At 36.4% G+C, this 24,687-nt stretch overlaps 2 protein-coding genes across 2 annotated transcripts in view; one reads left to right on the top strand and one right to left on the bottom strand.

The window, feature by feature from the left end:
- Positions 1-291: 291 nt before the first annotated feature.
- LOC306770408 (DLA class I histocompatibility antigen, A9/A9 alpha chain-like) lies at positions 292-4,363 on the top strand (the record flags this gene model as incomplete). Its single annotated transcript, XM_079259268.1, is given in 7 exon segments — positions 292-340; positions 3,069-3,217; positions 3,222-3,330; positions 3,437-3,572; positions 3,574-3,710; positions 4,045-4,116; positions 4,119-4,363. Coding segments are annotated over 7 exon segments (897 nt in total).
- A 7,716-nt stretch (positions 4,364-12,079) lies between these two features.
- Positions 12,080-24,687, bottom strand: part of LOC306770407 (major histocompatibility complex class I-related gene protein-like) — a gene marked incomplete at both ends in the record, with an annotated part of 14,135 nt that continues 1,527 nt past the window's right edge. The window contains 6 exons of the mRNA XM_079259267.1: positions 12,080-12,106; positions 12,285-12,319; positions 12,708-12,803; positions 14,058-14,348; positions 19,123-19,392; positions 20,724-20,984. Coding sequence (XP_079115393.1) covers positions 12,080-12,106; positions 12,285-12,319; positions 12,708-12,803; positions 14,058-14,348; positions 19,123-19,392; positions 20,724-20,984 — 980 coding nt within the window. The remainder of the gene's footprint in view (positions 12,107-12,284; positions 12,320-12,707; positions 12,804-14,057; positions 14,349-19,122; positions 19,393-20,723; positions 20,985-24,687) is intronic.

Here is a 24,687-nt window from a genome sequence, read left to right as displayed (position 1 = left end):
AAAAGATGTTAGTGGAATTAAATATAATACAGGGATACAGGAGACAAAGTTTAACAGGGCTTTGTTTTGCTTTTGCATTTCACCAGAATCAGCAACTGGAAAATCTCCAACTTAGCTGATGGGCTGAAAACTGAGATACTTGATCTTATACATCCTAATTCAAAACAGGGTGAGGTTAAAACAAGACAACCAAATGCAACACATGCTGAAGAGTGCAACTTTGTTGTCAGATATCATGTCATTAGAAGCTGTGAGTGCAGATATAAAGAGATACCAGGACTAATACAAGCGATGACGGGGATCGTTTCAACTGCTGTCAGGAAAAAGGAAAAGTTGTCAGGCAACGAAAGGATGAACTGATCAGCCAACGGGAACAAAATCTACCTGATATCATGGATAAGGGGTAAAATATGTCTCCACCAATGACCTGGACAGGGTCTCAGGTAACATGCTGAGCAACAGGATGACAACTTTACACCTTTGGTGACAGAATACAGAGATTTGTGCATCTGATTGAATGAGTGGGGTCAGTATAAAAAAACAGGAGAGTACCAATAGGAAAGACTTTTTGTGGCAGCCTTAAAAAAATCTGAACAATACTTAACTGGTAAAAGATATTCTACTTGGGTTTGGCACATTCAAGACATCTTTGTAATTGTTAAAACAAGATCATTATAATATAATACATCTACTATGTTCTGTCTCATTTACTTTATAAAGTCGGTGCAAGAAAGAAATGAATGGGAAAGACTCAAGCCCCCTGTGACCCTGAATTAGACTGAATTGGACTAATTGATATAAAAATTAATGAATAAATGAATGAAAATGAGTGAAGGCTACAAGATTGTTTAAATATTTTAAAATAAATTTTTGTTTTTTTCAGTGTCTGATGTACTGTCTTTAGGAGGGGAGGGATGTAATGAAGTAGGAACTGTAATAGCACTTTCTGACCAATAGACGGGGCTGCAGTGCTGTTTTATGTGGTGTTTTTTGCAGCCACGGACATCTCATAATGTAACGTGGTAGTGAAATGTAATGTCATTGTTATCCCAGAATATGACCCTTTCGTTATATACTTTTGTGACGTTGAATATATCCGACTGTGATACTGATTTTACATTTCTGTAACTCATGTTATCTCACTTCTCTTCATGCTTCTACATCTTCACTGTCAGATGTTTATTCATACACCTGTACAGAAAACTATAGGTGTACTTATATTGGCTACTCTGCTGCACCTTCACATGATGCCATTGATATCTTTTGTCTGCAGATCATGTAAACTGTTTAAAAAAAAAAAAAAAACAAAACTCCTGAGAGTTTTTGAAACTTGTTTTTGACGTTTTGCTTGGAGACTGATGATGACCAAGTTGTTTGGCTTTTCTATTGGTTTAGGAGACCTGGATACATATTCAAAGCAAAGATAGGTATTTAAATTCACGATTTTTTTTTTTTTTAAATTTTATTTTAAAACTTTCATTTCAAAATATTTGAATTGGATATATGTATAATAAATAGCTATGTTTTATGTTAATTAACCATTTTACGTTGTTTAAAAATAAACTATAATTTGTAAAAACTCTTTCACTTTTGGATTCGTATGAGGAAATTATTCTATCGGTGCCGAAGACCAATTTAATTTTTTTTTGCAAATCTTTTGAAGGCACCTACACATTATTCTAAAAATTCTTTCTCTGCTTTAAGGCATAATGATACTAGTTAAAGTTGTTGGTTTTTTAAAGCCTAATCCTGCCTGGTCTGTCTCTGAAGGGGAGAATCTTTTCTTTCTGGTTTAATATCTTTTATCTACTGAACAATCACGATTCTAACGAAGAGTTTGTTGTTTTTTGTTCTTCTGGGAATACACAACGCGCAGGAAGGTATATATTAAAATATCATCGTATCTTTGTCATATGCATTACATACAATTGCATGATTTTATCTTTTAATTAACGCTGAATACGATCTATTACTTCCAGTCCAACACTGCATATACATGCTAAAATAAAGAAACAAGTCCTGAATTATATAAATAAATTATTCATTTAGATCATATTTAAAGGTCACCCTATCAGCCTGTTAGGCTTCTTTTCTCTTCTATCAAACTGTTCAGTATCATTAGGCTCTAATGTGGCCTAGTGTGTCCACCAAAAAGGCACTTTTCCAAATAAACACCATGAAACTCAAACAGAGAAACTTAAACAAAAAAATGGGTATACAAAAGAAAAATAAAGCTTTATCCATCTCAAATTGGACTTTGGGCTATAAGTCTATTGCAAACTTGAATCATGGCTTGTGGTTTATGTAAAAACATTGGGTGTCTTGTCCTTTTGTTCCCACAAAAGGGCAAAACATGAAAATATATTTTTAAAAAAACAAAAAAACACCTGCATCATGTCATGTGAATGCTTTGTTATCAGCCCTCTGACATCATACACAGAAAATCTCACTTAATGTAGGCTGAAGTTAAAGTTTTATAACTTTGTAAATCAAAAACAGGCCTTAAGCTATTGCATTTTTTTTTTTAACTTATGTACAGCTGAAGGTTAATAATGTTATATTTTACAGTTTTGTTAAACTAGTCTCCAAAAGAAGCTGTATAAGCGTCTTACAAATATATTTAATGCTGTTTACTAACTACACTACTACATAAATGCCCAAATAGGTTAAAAGTATTTGAATTAACCCATGAAAAAGTGGTAAGAAAATTCCCATTTTTAAAATGTGAAGTTTTACATTGTCCCTGTTACTAAATTATTTCGGGATATTTTCCATCATTACCATGGGACATGTCAAAATTCTGTGTAATCTTCTGCTTTTCTGTAAGTGGCAGAGGACAAGGATCAGATTATGGAGTTTGGATAATTTAAAGATTCAAATTTTATGAACTTTGTTGAAAGTAAAATTATTCAAATTAAAGCAGAGACTAAATATTTTTGTTTTTCCTTCGACGCTAAAGAGATGTTTAATGTGCCTGCAGTTTTTTTCTAGTTCAATATAAAAGACAACGTGATTTTATGCATATATTAAAAAAAATATATTGTCATTATTGTTATATATTTTAACAGTGATTCACTCTCTAAAGTATTTCTACACTGCGTCCTGTCAAGTCCCAAACTTCCCGAAGTTTGTGGCCGTGGGGTTTGTCGACGATATTCAGGTGATTCATTTTGACAGCCGCACTGGGAGAGTGAAGCTCAAACTGGACTGGATGAGTTACAGAAGATGATCCACAGTATTTAGCAAGTGAAACTGATAGTTTAATTGGTGCGCATAAACTTTTCATCGCCAACATTGAAACTGCAAAGAAACGCTTCAACCGAACAGGAGGTTTGTTCATCCATGTTCAACAACCCTCTCAATGTGTTCAGGTTGAGTCATATGTCTCTGTGCTGACATGTTGTCATTGACAGCAGCCTAACTCTGTCTCTCTCAGGAATCCACATTTACCAGTGGATGTATGGCTGTGACTGGGATGATGACACTAACCAGGTTAAAGGTTACGATCAGCACGGTTATGATGGAGAAGACTTCGTAGCTCTAGACCTGAAGACAGAATCATCGATCGCTCCATGATTCTGTCATCACCAAACACAAGCTGGACATGAACAAAGCTTTGACGGCCCAGAAGAAGAATTACCTGAACCTGATTTGTCCTGAGTGGCTGAAGAAGTACCTGAACTACGGGAGGGACTCTCTGATGAGAAGAGGTGGAATCACATGAACTCATTCAGTGTGTTGGTGTGTTCACGTAACCACATTCTTCATCTCATTTTACTTCTCTGTTTTACCACAATCCCTCCCCGTTTCCTCTTCCATTGTTTTGTCGATTAATCCTTATATATTAATCATACATTTTTCTTCTCTGCTCCACTTCTACACATACCAGTTTTTATTCTGCCTGTTTTAACTCTGGACCATCTCTCTTTTTCCTCTTTGCTCTCCAACACGGAGCAGTGGCGTTCAAATTCTATTATATCACACAGAATTAATTTAATATGTAGTTAATATTATTAATAAAGAAACTAAACTATTTTTTCCCAGAGCTTCCCTCAGTGTCTCTCCTCCAGAAGACTCCTTCCTCTCCAGTCACCTGCCACGCTACAGGTTTCTTCCCAACAGAGCTGAAATCTTCTGGAGGAAAGATGGAGTGGAGATCCATGAGGGTGTGGACAAAGGAGAAATCCTGCCCAACAATGATGGAACCTTCCAGATGAGTGTCAGCATGGATCTTTTATTTACTGAAGACTGGAGAGGGTATGAATGTGTGTTTCAGCTTTCTGGAGTACAAGACGTCGTCCACCGACTGGAGAAAGCAACAATCAGAACCAATAACCGTAAGTCAGAAGTTAAGATGTTGTAAAACAAGATTATGAACTCGTCCTTCAATTTATGTACTTATAGGTGTTGAATGTAAAATTTTAAACATAAACATACTGAGGTATTAACATGTATCGATGAGGTTCAGGTGTGTTTTTCCCCCGCTGCCACTACCTGAACCACAACCTAAACAAACACACCGAGACATATCTGGTTTTCTGTCACTTCTTTCTTCCATACGTCCAGCATTTAGTTATAAACTGAAGCAAAAGCTTGACAGAACTTTATTGCAGTCAGTAAGGTTGTTGCTTATTTACCTTCAGTTGACATCAATTATATAATAGATATTTATCAATTACGTCTTGACATTTTAAAATTAATTTAACATCTTTTAGGGACAAAGTTGTGGCCTTTCTGAAGAGTATACGACCTTCATTTGTAACCAAATAAACTTTTATGGATATGCTGACAGATGATGTAAATGTGATGATCAGAAGTTCCCATTGTGCTCATGTTCAATGTGATGATCAATTTTGGATAGAAACCAGCACAAACATTTCAACGAAGAAAAAAATAAAGCAAAGCTTCACAAGCTCATATTTACATGGATAAGAATGAACAGCATTAAAATTATGTGATTTTTAAATAAGTTTCGGTATAATTGATCATGATTATTGTCTGGTTGATACAGTGATGATTGATTTGTGATCAGATTGTGTTTCATGTATTTGATTTATTTTAACAGCACATTATAGCTTCATATTCATCGTCATCATTGCTGCACTGGTCCTCGTCGTCAGCGCTGTGATTGGATGCATTATTTACAAAAAGAAGAAAGGTGAGAGTACTTCTGTTTTTGGCCTCACAGCAAGAAGGTTGCTGCTTCGATGCTCGGCCGAAGGGGGAGGTTTGAACAGTGGTCTTTCTGTGTGGGGTTTGCATGTTCTCCTTGTCCAAAGACATGCATATTAAGTTGATTAATACTCTAAGTTCTCCCCAGGTATGAATGTGAGTGTGAATGGTTGCTTGTCTCTCTGTGTTGGGCTTGTGATGGACTGGCGACCTGTCCATGCTGTACCCTGCTTCTCGCCTGATTACTGCTGGGATTAACTCCAGCCCCCCACAACAAATTAATTTGACTAATTGTGGAGAAAATTAATGAAAACTTTTTTTTTTTTTCCTTTTTCAGTATTTTGATTAGAGATGTTCTGTAACTGGCAAAAATAAAAACAAATAAAGGAAAATAAAGGAAATTTAATACCCATCATGCTATACTGACAAGTGATGTGATGGTAATATAAGATCAAAATTAAAAGTATTTGAACTGTGACAACCTAAATAATGTTTTTTTTCTTTTTTCAGCCAGGCGTCTCGTCCCGTCTCGTAAGTAATTTCTGTGTCCACTGATCTTGAATGAATTGCAGAAGACTAGCATGTATTCTGGATAGCTTTGAAATGAATATATTAACATTTGTACACTGATTTTTAGTAGATGTTTGTTTAAGATAAAGTTCAGAGCAGAAAGTAAATGAACAATGTCTGTGATTTTATAGCTGTTGACTGCGCTGAGAGTGAGATGGAAATACAACTACACTGAGTAAGTTGTTTATTTGTTAAGCTAATCAGGTTTTAAAAAACTCTTAAAGAATTTCTAAATAACTGTAATACCTCTGTGACATATTGTAACCGCTACATAGATCAGAGTATACATTATCACATGATGTGCCAACTATATTAAATGATATTAACTGGATAAATGCACTAATACGTTTGGACAGTTCTTGACTAACACTTATTTTTTAGCTTTTAATATGACATAATCAGTAAGCTGCTTTGCTGAAAGGAACTCCTCAAACATTTATATGATTATTTTCTGTTTTGTCTAATTTGTATCTATGTTGGTCTATTCTATTTTACAGTCATATGGCAGACACTTTTCTCCAAAGCAACTTACATGTGACAAGTGATCAGTTAACCTAACGTGCAGGACTTGTCAGAGTACTCCACTCAGCAAGGCCACCCCAGCTGAGGCTCAAACCAGCGAGGCCGAAGTGCTAACCACTACGCCACCGTGCTGCCGTTGTCTCCTCAGCTTGATGGATGAAGTTTGCTGTGAAACAAGAAGCAACATCATCGCCGTCACACCGCATGAATTAATCTGGAAATTGTGTCATTTTTTTCATATAATCTGGAATATTAATAAATTGTTATTCATGCAGGGGAAAAGGGAGATTAACAAACATTTTTATCTGATATTAGTAGAATTTCCTGCTGAGATGTTTAAATGTTAGTTAACAAAAGAAGCAACACTTTTCCTCCCTGAAGAGACGTAAACATGCTGAAGTGATATTCATCCATTCTCTACCGATGGGTCGGGTTGTGGAGGCAGCAGTCTAAGCAGGGAAGCCCAGACTTTCCTCTCCCCAGTCCCATTTGCCTGCTCTGCTGGGGGGATCCCGAGGCGTTCCCAGGCGTTATTGAAGTGATATTCACTGCAATAAAAACATTTCAAAACTATATAAACATTTGAAAGCAATTTGATGTTTATATGTTTGTATATAATAAATCCATCACACTTATCTTTTTGTTTCTGTTTTCTTGTATAAATATAGATCAAACCAAATCTTTGTATGTTGCGTTTCAGTATTGAACAGGAAAATGATAACTTTGGGTCATTTTCAGAGAATCTGTTTAGATTAAGTCATTCATACATCTTTCCACCAGAGCAAATGTGTTGCATAATGGAGGCAAAATAGAAATATTTCATAATATTCTCCCAGTTTGTAAATCTGCTTGCATTTTTATTTTTCTAATAAATGTAAATATCGTGTTTTGATGCTTTAGTAGTCAGAGACAAATATCCCTTATTTTTTTCTTTATGTGTAAATTCCTGCAAACCTGCATCACAACAATTATTCCACAGTGAGTGATGAACTAATTAACAAACAGTAAACAATGACATTTAAAAAAAAAAAAACATTAAATAATAATAAAAAAGAAAAACTTGTCTCTGGCAAAGATGAAAAAATGTCAACTTTAATAAAAATCCACAACTTTAGAAAAATATAAAGGGTTAAGGCTACATACACATAGCAGCATTTCACACTACTTAATATTTACAGGGAAAAACAGTGAAGCATGCAGGTAACAAACACAGGAAAAAAAGACTTACCATAAAGACAAGGCAGTTATTTGATAACAAAAATAATTCATTTAAATTAAATGAATTATTAACCCCTGAAGGAATATCATGCGCCATCTTTCCCATGTCTAGAAGCAGGATATTGATCTCAGGAACATTGTTGCCTTAAAAATCAGTTAATTTGACACATTTAATAAACATACTTTATTCCTGTACAGAAATGCAGCTAAAACCATTTTAGTTTGTGGAGAAATGATTGGAAACTGAGCTTAACACACAATTTGCTGCATGAATATAAAAAACATGGGAGAGGTGAGGAGACTTCCCCAGTACTGACAGAAAGACTTGCATGTTTACCTAAAGACCAGCTGAAGTTGTCACAGCCATGTTTCCATGTTTGCATTTAAAAGTGAGGCTGGTCACACCAAGGTTCAAGTCACTCCTCCCTCACTATTACAGGAAGTCAGAAACCCTAAAAGCTGTGAGGAAATAAACATTTTAAAATTAAAATGTGGCGTTTCACAGAAACAGCTGATCTTTGCAATAATTAAGCAGCAATACGAAGCAGCAACGCTTCAAAACAAGCTGTACCACGCCGAGTCCTTCATGCTGTGGCACGTTTACAGGATAATGTTTGGTGGGTAATTTTTCATGCAAAACTGTTGTAAAATAATATCCAACTCTGCCCCCAGAAGAGCAGCAAATTCTTGAATTATGGTCCTGAAACAGCTGTGTATGGGTCAGTACAAGACATGCATCTGCCTTCCCCAAAAAACCAAGAAATCTGCTCGTAGATCCTCCACTTGTCGACTGGACCACATTGTTCTGAGTTTTTGGGACACATTAGGTAACCCTTACATGTGTGTTACATTTATGTTCCAGTACTTGAAGGTGTTTTGTTTAGCCTTTGTCTCACCCAGATACAAGCAGAAAAAAGAGGAGAAAATGAAATTTAGCGTTCACAACTGAAATGTGATACTCAATAAAATGTTACTTTGCCACTTTGAATTCAAGCAATCCTGCTGGAAAGTCTCAAGACTCATACAAGCTCTGCACATGTCTGATCAATACACATTGATTTGAATCAGGTGTGTTCCAGCAGGGACACTTGGAAAACCTGCAGGACACCAGACCTCGAGGACCAGGATTGGTGATCCCTGCAACAGAGAATGGCATCTGAAAGTATGAAAAACAGAGTTACTTATCATAGTATGTGGAGGTGTGGGGACATAATCGCAGGACAGAGAGGCAGGAACAAGATTTAATCCTCAAAAGAAACTGAACAGAAGACAGGACAACTACAGACAATGAACCAACACTGACAACAGAAACCAAGTGGTATAAATACAGACAGAAACAGAACAAGACACAGGTGTATTGAATGGACTATTGAAACCAGGTGAACTAATGAACGTTGGACAAAACAGGAAACAAGACATGAGTGAGCTAAACATGGAAAACTACTAAATACAGAAGGAAACTGGAACTAAAAAGACAACAGAACAACTTCATCTCATGACAAATTCTTACACATTTTCAGAAGTGTCTGGATGACTTCTCTTAAATGTGCTTCTGTTTTTTCTTTTTCTAGACCATGTCATTTAAAGAGTTATTCCATCAACTCAGTAACAATAAATATAATAGTGGCTTTGAGGGCAGTGAAACAGATGGAAGGAAGATCTGGGATGACATTTACTCTTATATCATTTGTTAACAATCCTGATGTCTTGTCATGGATTTTAGATCCAGGTTTCTTAATCAGGGCCTCTCTTGGTTTGGGGAACAGTTTAACAACTTTTAATCTTTGATAATTTATTATTTTTTGTTTTTCCATTTCAATTAATCAATTTGAGGTTCTTTTCATTCATATTTTTTACATGGAATCCTCTGTAAAGATTATTGAGAGTATAGATTAAATATTATTCATATTGTAAATAAAAGAGTAAAATGTTGGGAGGAGTAAATCCCTTTTTGAGCCACTGAGATGTTTCTAACTGCAAATTTGCTGTTTAAGTCTTATCTGCTTAAATTATAGCCAGTTGAGCTTTTGATAACCTTGACAAAATCTAACAAGTGAAGATGGAATAAAAATACATTGTGAAAGAGTGTTTATAATCTTATCACATGTACAGATGATATAATACTGAGTCAAAGAAAAACAACAAAATGATTCACATGCAGTGTCAGCAGTTTATTTGCTGGAGCCAATAATAAAAACAAAGTAGGGAACTTTTTATGTGCAAGATCATTAAAAGTGCCTCAGAGGAAAAAAAGAAAATTATTGCAGCAAGGCACAAAGAAGAGATTGAAATAAACAAAAAATAAAATTAAATTAAATTTATACAGGACAAGATTAAAAAGAAAAAAGACAAATCAGTACAATAGAAAGACCAGCTTGTACCTGTACAGGCATTTTACGCCTCTGTTAGAAAGAAAAAAGCAAACAAACATCGGAAGAAAAACTAAGAAACACACAAATAGCAACAACATAAATAACAAAAAACAAAACTGCAGTTATTAACCATACAATACCAAATGTATCATAACTGATAAAACGGTTTCTGAGACATTTGGCATCACTTTATAATAAAAACCTTCTTGTACACAATACTTGTGTACAACTGATACATACTGATACTTGTCTTCTGTCCTTAATGGATACCAGGCAGCAGAAGAATATCTAAAAAAAATAATTACTTATTATCTGGTAATAAAAGGTAAATATCATAAATATGCAATAACTTTTTGTTTAACAGTCAAATAAGAAATTCAGATTTAAAAAAAAAAAAAAAAAAGAAAAAGGAAAAGAGACTTTTCTGCCCACTTTTTATTTAGCTTGGGCTCTAAAGGGTCAAACCTTCAATACAGTGACAGTACAAGAATGCACATTCTTTAAACATTTCGACATTCCAGTTTAATTTAGATTAGAGCATTTCCAGTGTGGTTATTTTTTATATGGAATATCAGTTATAGATCTGTTTCATCTTTATATTGTCAAAGATTTTCTAGAACACTGACATTGTAGTATTTTTACATATTAATATGAAGTACGAGTGATAAATAGTCTATTATATTGAGATTTATTATTAGTATAGTTAGGTTTGTTTAACTCATCAGAATAAACGATAGAGGTAAAAGGTGACAAATGGATATGGTAGAAAATGTTTCAGAATGGAGAGTATAGGTACTTTGTCATGGTAAGGAAGGAGGACGACAACAGGTTGAGCTGCAGCTGTAAACTCCTTTTAACAGGAAAACATGCTGGCCAGGAGGACAATGACATCCCATAATAATCTGCCAACAGTGTTGTTACGCCCTGGTATGGTGGCTCACTACGGACAACAGACACCATCCAGGCAGATTATCTAAAGAGGAATAAATATACCAATGTAATCTTTCAGATTATTAATCTATGATGCTGCTACAATCCTGAAAATGACCTGGAACACGCAGAAGTAGTGATTCACACTGTGTTAACTTTAAATGAATAACATTTTCTGTTTCTCTGTCTAACCCAGAAGCTGCTTTTCTGGTTTGCAATGGAACTGAATAAACACGAGGTAACAACAGTTCAGCAGAGCGAACGTACAGTTTCTATTCAGTCAGAAGCAGAGTTAGAGCTCCACCACTGGGCTGAAACAGCTCCTCCCTCTGAGCTCATTTCTGAGAAAATCACGTGATGGTGAGTTAAGTTTCTTCTTTGTGTATTTGGCATCCAGCTCTGACATGACTTGCACATTTTGGCAAACAGACCAGGAAGAAAAAAAACAACATGGTTGTTTCTCCACATGATGACACCAAAGACTCTTTATCTTCCTAGTTTTTAAGAATTTGGCCAGTAGGCTATACATGACAAATTTTATTTTTTTAAATTTGAGTAAAGAATGAGTAAAACTTTAAGATTAAAAATTCTGTCTTCTTTATTCTTACAGGTAAGCTGGAATGGAAGGAATCCTGAAACTACCTAACATGAAGTTCCATCATGTCTCCAAGTTTAACTCTCTTCTACAATTTTCCAACTTTTTTCTCTCAAGTTCAGAAAAAAAATCATAATTATATTCCAGCTTAAACCCTCTGATACATGAATGACAAAGTGTCACATTTTGTTCACATACATTCTTCACAAACGCCTGCATCTCTACAGAGAAGTACCGTGCTGCTTAAAGCTGGTTCATTGTCTTTTTCCATTTATCAATGAGGCAAATTGGCATTTAAAAAGTTTGGGGGGCTGGAGTTTGTCCCAGCGATCATCAGGCCAGAGACAGGTACACTATGGACAGATCGCTAGTCATAAAGCTTATATTGTGTTTTAGAAAAACATTTTGAGTGGCCATCACAAGGCTAAACCATCACAAACAACTACGGTACTTTCACTCCTTCGTAGGGAGCAGCAGGTATGACCAACTCCAGTGCTTGATGAGTTGCAGTCTGAGTCATTTGTAGTCCTGCTGCAAGTGTTCAGTTTTCCTGCTGCAACACACCTGATTCATGTCAATGGGTAATTAGCAGACATGTGCATGCTTATTAAGTCTGATGCGTGTCGGGTGTGTTGCAGAAGAAAAACTCCGAACACTTTAAGGATTGGTCCCTCCAGGACCGGAGTTGCCCCCCACTGTTCTAGTTCATCAGCTGTGTGTTGGTCCCCTGTTGAGAAAATTGAAAACAGAAATATTTGAACAGTTATTTTCTGAGATTCACTTCATTCTTCCTCAAGAAAATAACTTTTTCAATCTAAAACATCAGATAACAACATGACTACATGTAAATTCCCCTGAAACAACATGAACAGTTTTGGTAGATTATAATGTAATAATGTACTCACATCTGAATCATCAGAAGTGGAAGAAGGGTCGAAAGCTGCAAACAAAAAAACCTTTCATGTTAAAAAAAGGGTAATAACGTCTTTATTTCTAACCATTTTCATGTCTTATTTAGATAAAACGATACTAAAAACTTGAAATAACATAAATGTCACAAGAACAGATAAAAACTGACTATTTAAATTGTCAAAATATTCATGTTGCGCTTTTTCAAATCCTGGAAAACTTTTAGAACTATTTGCAAAATATTGTTTGTCAACAGAATAATGTCCATAGAACTATAAATATTCTATTGACTGTGAATTATCAAAAGCACCACTTATTGAATAAATCATAACAGCATTTTCTCCAATAGGACGTTATATACAAGTAAAACAAGTTTTCTGGAAAAAAAAAAAAAAAACAACAATAATTTTGTTTCTCACCATTATTTTTTCTCCTCCAGTACAGAACTCCAACAACACCGACAACCAGGACAAGCAGAACCAAAACACCTCCGATGACAGGACCAGTGGGGAAACCTGGAGAATCAGAAACAAAAGTATTCACTCTGTTAAATCTCTGCATGATTAAATCATGTTTATCAATGCCATTCTAGACATCTGAGTGTTTGAGAAAAAATTTCAGGCATAAGATAAAAATAAGGAAGATGCTGAGAAAACTTTCGATTAATAATAAATTTAAAATCTTAACTTTAACAGAAACATAGTGAAACATCACTGTTTGACATAAACATTATAACTACTGTTTTTCTGAAGACAGTTATAATAATGTACATTATTACTGTCTGTTGGGAAGTTTATTACAGTCTGTATGGAGGAAAAACAGATTATGCTGTTTTATATTCTTATGTAAAGGTATAAATATAAATTTCAAATCCAAGATCAGCTCAAGATCACACTGGTTTAAATTACAACAAACACAGAGGCAGCTAAAGCTGGGGTAGGTAACCTTGCTCAGAGACATTTTACTCTGGGTGAAGTGGTTCCTCGTCCTGATAGCAGTCTGTACAGTTTGTAATCATGAACAATAAGAAATATAGTTAGACGCCTCAGTTTACTGTAAATCTGTAAAAACTCTGACCAATCCAAACGTTCAGACCGAATTGAAGTTATCCATTTCTTATATTTCGTAAGCTTCTTCTCGCGGCTCCCCTCCTCCCCCTCCAGCAGTGCATACCTGATAGCCACACCCTGAATATAAATAGCGTGTTAGGATGAAAATACAAAGTAGTGAAGAAGAAACTCAGAAGGCAAACATGGCTGAGAAAATGCAGGAAGGATTTCTGGCTCGGTTTATTTCCCTCCTCCTGCTAAACAGCCGAGAAAGAGAAAATCGTTGGTGGAAAAAGCTGCGAACTAGAAAAGCACTTGGAGAGCGCAAACCTCCTCCAAGGCCTTTAAAAAGTTCTTGGATCCAAACAGTGATCTGGATCACCACCAAAATTAAATCAGTTCTTCATTTTCATATTTCAAACAACTCCTGAAAATTTAATTAAAATCCATCCATAACTTTTTGAGTTATCTAAAGACAAACATCTAACTTCCTTGGCAGAGGTAAGCAAGGAGCAAAGCCGGGGGGGGGGAATTAAGATAGGGCACCACTTTTAAACCTTGCTAACTCCACATTTTCTGCCCCAGCTTTAATCAGAAAACACCCAAACTAAAGTAACAACATAGAAAAAATAACATGTAACAGCAAAATACTAAATAAATGAAGAGAGTAAAAAAGGTTTTTACATTTTATAGTTTTACTTCATTATCCTGTATTCTTACCATCACTCGGCTTCACCAGGTTGGTGATGAGATCTTCTTTGACTCCAGAGAGCTGAAACACACACTCGTACCTCGTCCAGTCTTCAGGTGTCTCTGATGAAAGATCCACATCAACACTCATCTGGAAGGTTCCATCATTGTTGGGGAGGATCTCTCCTTTGTCCACCCCCTCATGAATCTCCACTCCATCTTTCCTCCAGAATATTTCAGCTCTGTTGGGGTAGAAACCTGTAGCGTGACATCTGATCACAGAGGAGGAAGGTTTCTGCAGGACACATACTGAAGGAAGCTCTGAAGAATAAAAATAATCCTTTTAGTTATTTATCATAATGAACTATATTCAGTGTGAATGTGATTCATCACTGCGTTCCTGTTTCTCTTTCTTCTTTGTTTTTATTATTCCGCCAAATTTCAGCACTTAACTCCTCTTTAAATCAAATAAAATCAAATTAAACTTTATTTCTTGAGGACTTTTCATGCCTCAGGCAACACAAAGTGCTTTACAAGATAAAACCAAGTCAAAAGGATTAAAACAAACAGTAAATATTAAGACATTTAAAAACAATAAAGACACAAGCTCTTTCCACACACTCATACACACACAAAGACAGACAGCAACCACACCCCACACCCCCACATTCGCCAAATAACATCATTCCCTGAATACTGTCTCTTTAACTGAACACAGGTATAAGTAATAAAACAGATAAAACATTAAATTAAGTGATAAACGTCTGACTTGATGCTGATGTGAGGAAATGATACCTAGGGATCCATCCACACCAGGAGCCAGTCCCTGCATGATCATAAGGGGCACCGCCACAGCAACTGCCCAACTCCCAGGCAGCCAAGGGCCCAGACCCACAGCCGTAAAGCTGCAGTGCTGGACCCCAGGCCACCCAAACATGAGCAGTCGCCATGGCAACAGCCCCCAGACCAAACAGGCAGGACCCCCAGCGTGCAGGATCCTCATAAGGAAAACACTGGAGTTTAAAAAACAGAAGTTAGATAACTTGAAGAAACAGTAAGAAGAAATAAGAGCAACAATAATAGAAATACATAAAATACGTAGGACTTCAAAATAATGTGCTAAAAAGTAGCGATTAAATAACTGCAATCTGCAAACGTTAGTTAATCAAGGCAACTCAGTACCTCTATTTTGCCATTTTAAACAAGCAGCTTAGGGCACCTTTCAATCATTTGTTTATTTTCATTAGAACTATACACAACATATTTATTGCAATGCAATTAATAAATTATTGACAAAATTGCATATAAACTTACTAATGTATTGTAGTCTGTTGGCACTGGTGGATGGAGCTACCCAGCATGCATTGCTGATTCTGTTGTTGCATTGCTGATTCTTTTGAACCATGAGTGAGACTGCTAGAACTTTGCAGAACTTTGTGAACAGAACACCTCACTTAGTTGCCTTCTAAATGTAAGTAATACCTAAAGTTCATCACAATGTAAAATAAATTAAGAGTTGTTTGTGCAAAACACCAACAGTATTGAGCTCATTATGCAAAATGACTTGAGCTCCAAACTGCTTTACCTGGCTGCACCAGTATGCAGTGTCCGACTAATACTACCAACCATCACTCTGGATCACTGTGGGAGTTGTCTCATAGCCTGCATGTGCCCATGCTGGTCCTCCTAAACACAGTGGTGTCACTCAACAAGGTGAATTGAGCTTTTAACTCATTTGAGTCAGTGAGTCAGTTACACAAATTGTGCACAAAAATCTAAATACACACAAACAAGCTTCACCTGCTCCCATTTTTGACTGATTAATCCAGTTTAAATGGATGCAAGAACATAATCCATGATAAAATAAAGGACGACAGATCAAAGCGTAACATGTCAGATATCAAAGGGGTAAAATTGATCCTTTTTTTCTCATTAGCTCACACATAAAATATAAGATAAATGCAACTTTAAATGTAACATTGTTACATTAAACATAAAAGTTGAGTTCTGGCAATAGAAAAAACAACAGTTTTCATTTTTTGACATTGAGATTTATTCCCCAATAAGGCAAAAATATATAAAACAAATTTTATAATCTCAATTATTAATGTGATTCTGACTAGTTTGTATTAACTTCCACTCAGAAAGTAACTAAAGTAGTAGTTTGTCTTCAGAATAAACTGCGGAGAAACTGAATCATTTTTTTTTTTATTTTCAAGACAAACACCCTGCAGACTGTTTCATTTCCAGTGGCGTCACTCAGACTGCCGAACGAAACCAACAGAACTTAGTTCAAACCAGTAAAACAACAAAAAACAGCAGTTCAGGTGAGGAAGCGGCTCTCCCAGCGGTCAGAAAGCTGGAGTGACTGCAGAGAGAGCCACGGTGAGTCGAGCCAAGCTACAGACTGTCAGCTAACACAGCGATTCGTACGTACTGTGAGCTACTGCGATTCTCAAGGACGGAGCGTGTAAGGGAGTCAGTCGTACGTACTGTAAGACAAGCGATGTTACGTACTGGGGCTAGTGATTAACATTAACATATAAAAAGCTAAATCTGCTTTAAACTGATGAAAAATGGCCATGTAAACACCTAATTCTGAATTAAAAAGACAATTCAGAATGAAACTTAATTCCAAAGCAAGTGGCTCCTTTATTAACATTTTAAATCCAAAGTGATTCATTCCTCTGTCATGTAAATGTTAATTCCGCTCTAAGTTAATTCCTCTCGTTCTGCGCATGCTCGTTACCTTGTACCGTACCGATGACGCACATATTTCTTGCGTTATTTTGCCACCATCTTCAGTAATCTACCTTCCCTCTCCTCCTCAGCTGTTGGATGAAAAGTGAAGTACCGTATTTTCACGACCATAAGGCGCACATAAAAGTCTTAGATTTTCTTAAAAATGTGTGGCGCGCCCTTTGTGTGCGTGTTGTTGTTGTTGTTGTAATCGGACGTAGTAAAGAACACCATGAGAACGTTAAAGGGTGAAGTGTGGGCGTTGCTCGCATATAAAAGAACAGGTATGTGCGTCATGCAGAACACCTTTTTCTAACAACCTTGAAAATGGCAAAAAGACACACTTATGAAGCACAGTTTAAACTGAAGGCCATCAACTACGCCAAGCAACGTGGAAATCGAGCAGCTGAGAGAGAATTTCAGATTAATGAATCGATGGTTCGCAAGTGGAGGAAGATAGAAAACGAGCTCCGACAGGTAAAGAAGACGCAGCTGAGTTTCCGTGGACATAAGGCAAGGTGGCCCGAGTTGGAGGACAGACGCTTGGGCTAACGTGTCTGCTGGCACTGTTGTCCGCGCTTTCGCAAAAGCCGGCATCATTTCAGAGGAGCCGCACGGCACGGAAACTGAGTCTGACAGTGAAAAAAGTGAACCTCGCATGTTTGCTGGAGATTTAGCGCAGCTGTTCCAATTCAGAAACAGAGGATGAGGACTTTGATGGGTTTGACTGATGACGATCACCGGTAAAGAAAAATGTGAGTACCAAGCTCAGTTTTGGTCCCGGTCTATTTTTAAATACGCACACTTGTGTGCTCGTTTTATCCGTGTGTTTTACCATGCCCGCGCCTATTGATGATTGATTGATGATTAAAAAATGTTAGTACTTTGTAATCAATACTTACATAAAGCACAACCAAACTCGGTTTTGCTCCCGCTCTATTTTTAAAAAGGCATACTTGTATGCTTGTGTGCATTGAGAATGTTAAAGGGGGAAGTGTGGATTGTGCCGGTATATAAAACCTGCGCCCTATGGTCAGGTGCGCCTTATGTATGTGTTAAATACAGAAAGGCAGCACATAACTGAGACTGCGCCTTTTAGTACGGTGCGCCTTATGGTCATGAAAATACGGTAGTATCGAGCTGCGACTTCAAAATTATAACCAAAATAGCGGCAAAACTGTTGCTTGTTACGTAATTTTGCATGTTACGACCAAAAAGACGAGAAGCAGGAAGTGAACTTTGTTTATTTCCGGTAGATTTCAATACATCACGTCCACCTGTCCAATCTGAACCCTTCCCAATCCACCAATCTAAACCAGAATTAAGTAAGAATGTGTTTTCATGTAAACTTCAATTCAAAATTATCATTTCTATGTGAAGGCACAGTAGAATGCTGTTATTAGGAATAATTTAATTAAGAATTAAAAAACATCATGTAGCCATACAGATTGTAAAATGCATCAACTTCTCAATGGAAGAGTTTTCTGTATTTCCTTCCACTCAAACACATGTGTAAGAGGAGTCGGCCTCGTGGTTACAACGCAGGACTGTGGCTCAGAAGGATATGGGTTTAGAGTTAAACCTAATAAATTTGTGCAATACACTTTACTGCTTCTTTATAAACTTTAAAGAATTCTCTCTGCACAGTTTTCACCATTTTAACATTTTTTCTTTGGATTTCCTTCACACTTTTTCAGCCTGGAAAGAACGCTGCACGTCTGCTAGCTGCTTGAACGTGCTGCTGCTGTGTTCTCTGTCGGAAAGAGACACATTCAGAGACACTTTGGTGCTTTATTCACCACACAATGGCGGTGTTCATAAAATTATGGTGTGCCATCCACTCACCATAACTGTCATATAATAATAAAACCAAAGTTCTACATCATTTCAATAAGCTGCACAGTACTGAGCAGTACATAAAATCTAAAGTGTTCCTTTAAATCGCCACCAGATCACCCTAAAACTCACATCACGCCTCTCACTTATCCATGAAAAATTCATCCAAGTTTTTGCCACATAAAAATGACCAGTTTTTTCACTAACTTCAGTGATATCTTCAGTTTTTTTTGCATTATACTTCAGTAATTTTACATTACTTGCTGATATGTAAAATGTTGCCGTCACGTTAATAAAAGCACGATTTTAGTTTCATATATTTTTTTTTACTATGAACCTTTGCTCTGTGGTTAAATGTTATTAGATACAACATCACTCCAAGTGTAGTTAAAGTGAACAGAAAAGGAAAGAGAAAGTTTAGCAGAGGAGAGTGGAGCGTCGCTAACAGGCTGAGTATGGTTTATTGAAGAGACACATGAACACTGAGTCCATTAAACTGAAACAGATTACGTGATTTTACCTGTTCGGAGTAGAGAGCTCTTCCCATAGTTCACATACTTCTTCAGCCAGACAGGACAAATCTCAGCATGGTAATTTACCCAGAAGTCAATGTTTCTGTCCAACTTGTGTTTGGTATGGACGCCTTGTTTTTTTGGTATAATCCATGTCTGTGTCTGCCAGTTAAAGGTTATGAAGTCTTCACCATCATAACCATGCTGAAATAATCCTTTAACTTCTCCTGTCTCATCATCCCACTCACAGCCAACCATCCGCTGAAGAATGTGAACACCTGAGAGAGAAAAATAGAGGGCACTTCAGAAAACCATTTTAATATCGAGCTTAGTTATGTATTTGTTTTCTTATTTTTCCAAAAGGAAGGTGTGATTAAGATAAAAAGAGCTCATATTCCAGGAAGTTTAGGTAAAGTTCAAAGCCAAATGTAAACAATAACCTGACAGTCCTTCATCACAGAAACACTGTAGCTACATAAATACAGTTTATTAAACAACTAAAGGGGACATAATCTTTATGTGAGCTTCAGTAACATGCACACACGCGCGCACACACACAGAACCATGACAGAAATAGTAAGCTTCTCAAATTATTTCATGTTATCATGATGTGACTCATAGCAGCAGCTGGAGTTAACGGACCACTGATCCACAGTGGGCTTTTTCTCTCCCTCCAGTTCCCACTCTGCCCTGCTGTTTCTTTATTTTGTCAATCTATCTATCTGAGCCTCTTTCTCCATTTCTTTCCGAATTTAAGTCATGGATCTGGTCAGCTGGTCTCTCAAGGATATTTATCAAATCGCTTTTTCCTGAATAACAGGGGAAGTGGAGCCCGCGGGTCCTGACGGAGTCCACGCGACTGGACACGTGAAGAAGGTCATGTGTCTGCTGCTTCTTTCTGTGGAGGATTTCTACACAATTTAATTTATGATAACTGGGTTTCTGCTGTTTGGTTTGTGTGGTTTCCTGGTGTGTTGCAAATTCTGGAATATCTGTGATGGACTATGCTGAGCAACTAGCAGCACTCAAACTCATACGGTGACAGAGCTGGACCGTGAACTGGGTGACAGTCTGGCCCGAACTGGCAGGCTGGTTGAGGTTCTGGAGCTCTTCTGTGGGTGGGAGAAGCTGATGCTTGGTTTGGTGGAAATTCACTCCCCATTTTGGCTATTTCGCAGTCTGACTGAGACCATTCAGGACTCAAAGCTGAGCCAAATGGAGCTTAGCTTGACCCAAAACAAAGCTGTTATCTGAATCTGGCTCCTTGACTGGCCTTGGGGCAGGCATATATACATACATACATACATACATACATACATACATACATACATACATACATACATATATATATATATAAATATATATTATTTATTATTAATAATGTTAGTTGCTGAAAACTACAAAACATTATAACCGTGCAGTAAATTATGGGCAGAGTCAGATTGTGTTTTAACTAGTAAAATAATCTTCACCGGTAAAACAACTAAACAACTTTATTGTAATGTGATATATTTGTGTGTGTGCCTGTGTGATGGGGGATATGTCGCACTTTGTAACAAACTATTGTACAAAACAAACATTGCCAATAAACAGTGAAACGGAAACAAACCTTCAGTTTGATTGAAGAGTTGCTTTAGAATTTCAATGTCAGCTTTGAAGGTCTGCTGGTTACTCAGAAAGTATCCAGTGTTTCTCTCCCAGTACTGTGGATCTGCTACCTCATTCACCCAGTCCTGTTTTGGCACCGTTTTCCTGGTGTTGCTGTCATAATGAATCATCTGAACATCATCAACCAGCCCAACAACCACAAACTCTGGGAAGTTTGAAACTTGTGAGGATGCAGTCTCAAAATACTTCAGAGAGTGAGTCACTGTAAAACAAATAGATAGATGTGTGATTTCTGTGTTCAGAATTTCATAATTCTTATTGCATTATTGTTAAACAACAGCAGAAATGAATTGATCACGATCATATCTTCTGTATTCTAAACTAAAATAAAGACAAATTCTTGTATTAAAAAAACCTATGTTCATGAAATTCTTGAATATTTCCAACAATTATGTCTAGAATGTGTGTCCAGTATAAAGTTGGATATTAAATGGGTAAAATATTTCTGATAAGCCTTTTCTTACCAACTTTCTTTGACAACTGACACCCTTTGTCTACACAGGAAAGGTAAACTTTCTGAGTTCAATAAATGAGCGACTATTCCTTCAATAAGGTCTATTATTTGCTTCCTCTGTCTAGTTTGAGTTGTCTCCTTTTAAGTTATTTACATCTCTGAAGGGCAACATGTTTTTCCTAACACTGTTCCAATGAAGTTTATTTTTCAGTTTTAATGTGATTCCCTTTTTTCTTTTTTTTTCACCGAAACAAATTACATGCGATTTCAGTTTTGAAGAGTGACAAGTATTTATCTTTTGGTTGTTTTTCTTTTTCTTTTTTTTTTTTAATTTTACTTCTTGGGGCTAATATTGAGGCTTTAGTAAAATGAAACACATTAACAACACATTTAGACTCTACTTTTGAAAAAAATGGTGATCGCAACATGGACCTGATAGCAAAATGAGCTACCTTCATGTTGCAAAGAAAAATAGTTATTCTAATAAAAAAATAAAAATAAAAATAAAAAAAAAGAGGAGAATAATTCATCTTGGAGGCCATAATGAATTATAAATAAGACAAAGTCTGATTATCATGATTACTGTTGATGCATTTGGGATGATTTGTCTTTATAAGTACTATATGATCTTGAAAAAGGTCTAGCTTTTAAGAATTAGCCAAATAATTACTTAATTCTACCCTTGTGCTGTCCTGGTGCCTCTGTAATGTTAGGTTGTGGGCTGTCATATGATCATATTCAAACATGAGTGATCTTTACTATTCTCATTAGTAAGATACACCTGCTACCCCTCGGATTTAAAAAACACCCCCTCTCACACACACACGTGTTACAGTCTGACAGAAATGTTCTGGTTTCATTTTATGTCTTTTTAAGAAACTTTTTTTTTTAACCAGAAGTCGAACCAAAGGAAGGTTTGTTAAAAATTGTTCAGGCTTGATGTTATAAGAGAGTCAGGTCCAACATTTAGTTTCACACTATTAAGTTAGATAACCCCGTTGCTCGGTTGCAAAGTAATCCGTGGAATAATACTTGGCTTTATAAAAGATAGTTACATCTTCAAATTCATTATTTCTTCATCAACAAAGTAAACCTTTGATAAAACACAAATAGACCGACAGATAATAATCTGTTTCGTTTTTAAAAGAGAAAATAATGTGGAAGTTCAACTCACCAGCAGCTGCGCTGTGGATTCTGGCAAGAACCACAAGCAGAACAAAACAGAACTTCATTTAGTCCAAATTTATCTACTTTAAACTGCTTTTAAAATGTAAATATAAGTGTTAAAGGGTATAAACGGTTGTTTCATTTAGGTTTTCTGGTAGCTGCGTCTATATCGTGTGGAGAGCTGAGACCAGAGTGCTATAATGAGAGTGGTGACACTACTTTCGGAAGTCACGTGGTTCATGGAGCCGTCGATGGATCCAAATGTTCACACATTGTTCATTCTCGGTGCTTTGGAAGCATTTTCTTTGATAAGTGGCTGAAATGACGACATTTGTTGACGTTGTTAGTCATTAGCTGGATATTCTGCAACAAATAAAGTGAACTGTATTATTTCATTCACCCAGTTTTAGTTAATTAGTTGTGTAATTAACAAGCTAGTGGTAGTTTAAACCGTGGTTAGCTAACAGGAGCCAGACTCCAGTCTCTGTAGACAATGCCAGTAAGACTGCATTTATTTATTGTAATTATTAGCAGTTTTTGTTCTCATGTACTGATTGTAGTGATTAGTAGAGTGATAGCTGTATTTATAAGCCTGGTTTTACTTTATTGTTGTAAACTATACATGATAATATTACTACATATTTAGCCTTTTTTTTAAGACTGATAAGTTAATCTAGTTGGATTTATAGATGCCGGAAGAGACAAAGACTCAGTAGCAGCAGCATTAATGGAAAGACAGCCTGGTCCTGCTGGATAAATGTGGGAGTTATTAGTTTTTAGAAAGAAAGAGGAGGATCAAAAGATTTGATTTTAAAAAATGAATAACTATTTAATATTTTTCAGCTGATGTCAGTGCCTGGTGACACTCCATTGGTGTAGGAACAGGATTCCTCTGCCTGGTGGAGCTGCTGCAGTTTTCCAGTCTTTTCCATCCTGTGCTTCTTTAAGCACGACAAACTGAATGTCATCTTCCACAGCTGGCGTGTTTGGAAAGAGTAAAGGAGTGTCGTGACTCTCTTATCAAATGGCACTAGTTGAGACGGAAATGTATTGTCTCAGACTTGCTGACAGGAATTTAGGCAGAGGCAAACATCATTAACATCTAGGTTAAATCTGTCCACACAGGCTATGAATGAAACTGAAGGTAGATGTGATCAAATGGGTCATTTAGAAAATGTGATCATATAGAGTTGAGGACATTCAGTTGTGCTCTTGTTTCTATTTTTTTTATTATTCAGAGTTTAATGTCAAGCTGTCCAGAAGTCTACTAATAAAGTCTGATGTGTGTCAGGTGTGCTGCAGCAGTGAAACACTGCAGGACTGTGACCCTTGACAACCGGATGAAAACGAAAGTAGGCAAACATAAGGAGCACCAATATCAAGTAAGACTAAGAAAAACATGGATACCAACACCATGAACAACTATTGCTGTTGGGATTAAACCTACACAAAATGACTTTACAAGCATGCACATAAGAATGAGCACACATTAAACAGAATGAAATGTGTTCATTGATTTTTTTTTTTTTAATCTTAGTCTATCTATGTAAATTGTAGTGTTCAAATTTTATGTTGTGTTGTAGTCCAGCCTGTAATCTTCTACTTTTTTTAGCTTCACAATGTTTTTACAAAATAAATGCAAATTTTCTGTCCAAAAAAAAAAAAGATTTTGTAAAATTAACTTTTTTATAGAAATTTCTAATTTATTTGAATAACTGTTGTATGAAGCTGCTACAATGCTCAAAATAATCTGTAACAGGCAAAAGCAGTGAGTCACAATGTGTTACTTCAAATAAATGTTTCTATTTCTCTATGAATAGAGACACAGTAGACACTACATCAGGGGTGTCAAACTGCAGTCCTGGAGGGCCAGTATCCTGCAGGTTTTTGTTGTCTTCATGCTCCAACACACACCTGACCGACACTCAAACAGGCTGACAAGAAGCTGCTGGATCCATTTGGTTTGAATCAGCTGTATTGGTGGAGGTAAATAAACAAACAAACAACAAAGACCTGCCGGATTCTGGCCCTCGAGGACTGGATTCTGACAACCCTGCACTACATTAAAGAGTCAAGACTTGCTAAATTATCATGAAATCAGAAAAAAATCATCTGAATTTAGATGCAATGGAGATCGACAGTGGCTGTTTAATATTCTATTAAGTACTAGCAAATGCAGATAGTCATAATTATGTATTTTAAACATATTTAATGTGAATTTCAGTTTACAAGAACTTATAAGACCATTTTTAGAAGCTTTTATGAAATCATCATACAAATATCT

This window comes from Telmatherina bonti (genome assembly GCF_933228915.1).
Source record: "Telmatherina bonti genome assembly, chromosome: 19".
Taxonomy (NCBI): domain Eukaryota; kingdom Metazoa; phylum Chordata; class Actinopteri; order Atheriniformes; family Telmatherinidae; genus Telmatherina; species Telmatherina bonti.
Note: the sequence above shows the minus strand (reverse complement) of the source record. Positions and strands in the feature narration are given on the sequence as shown.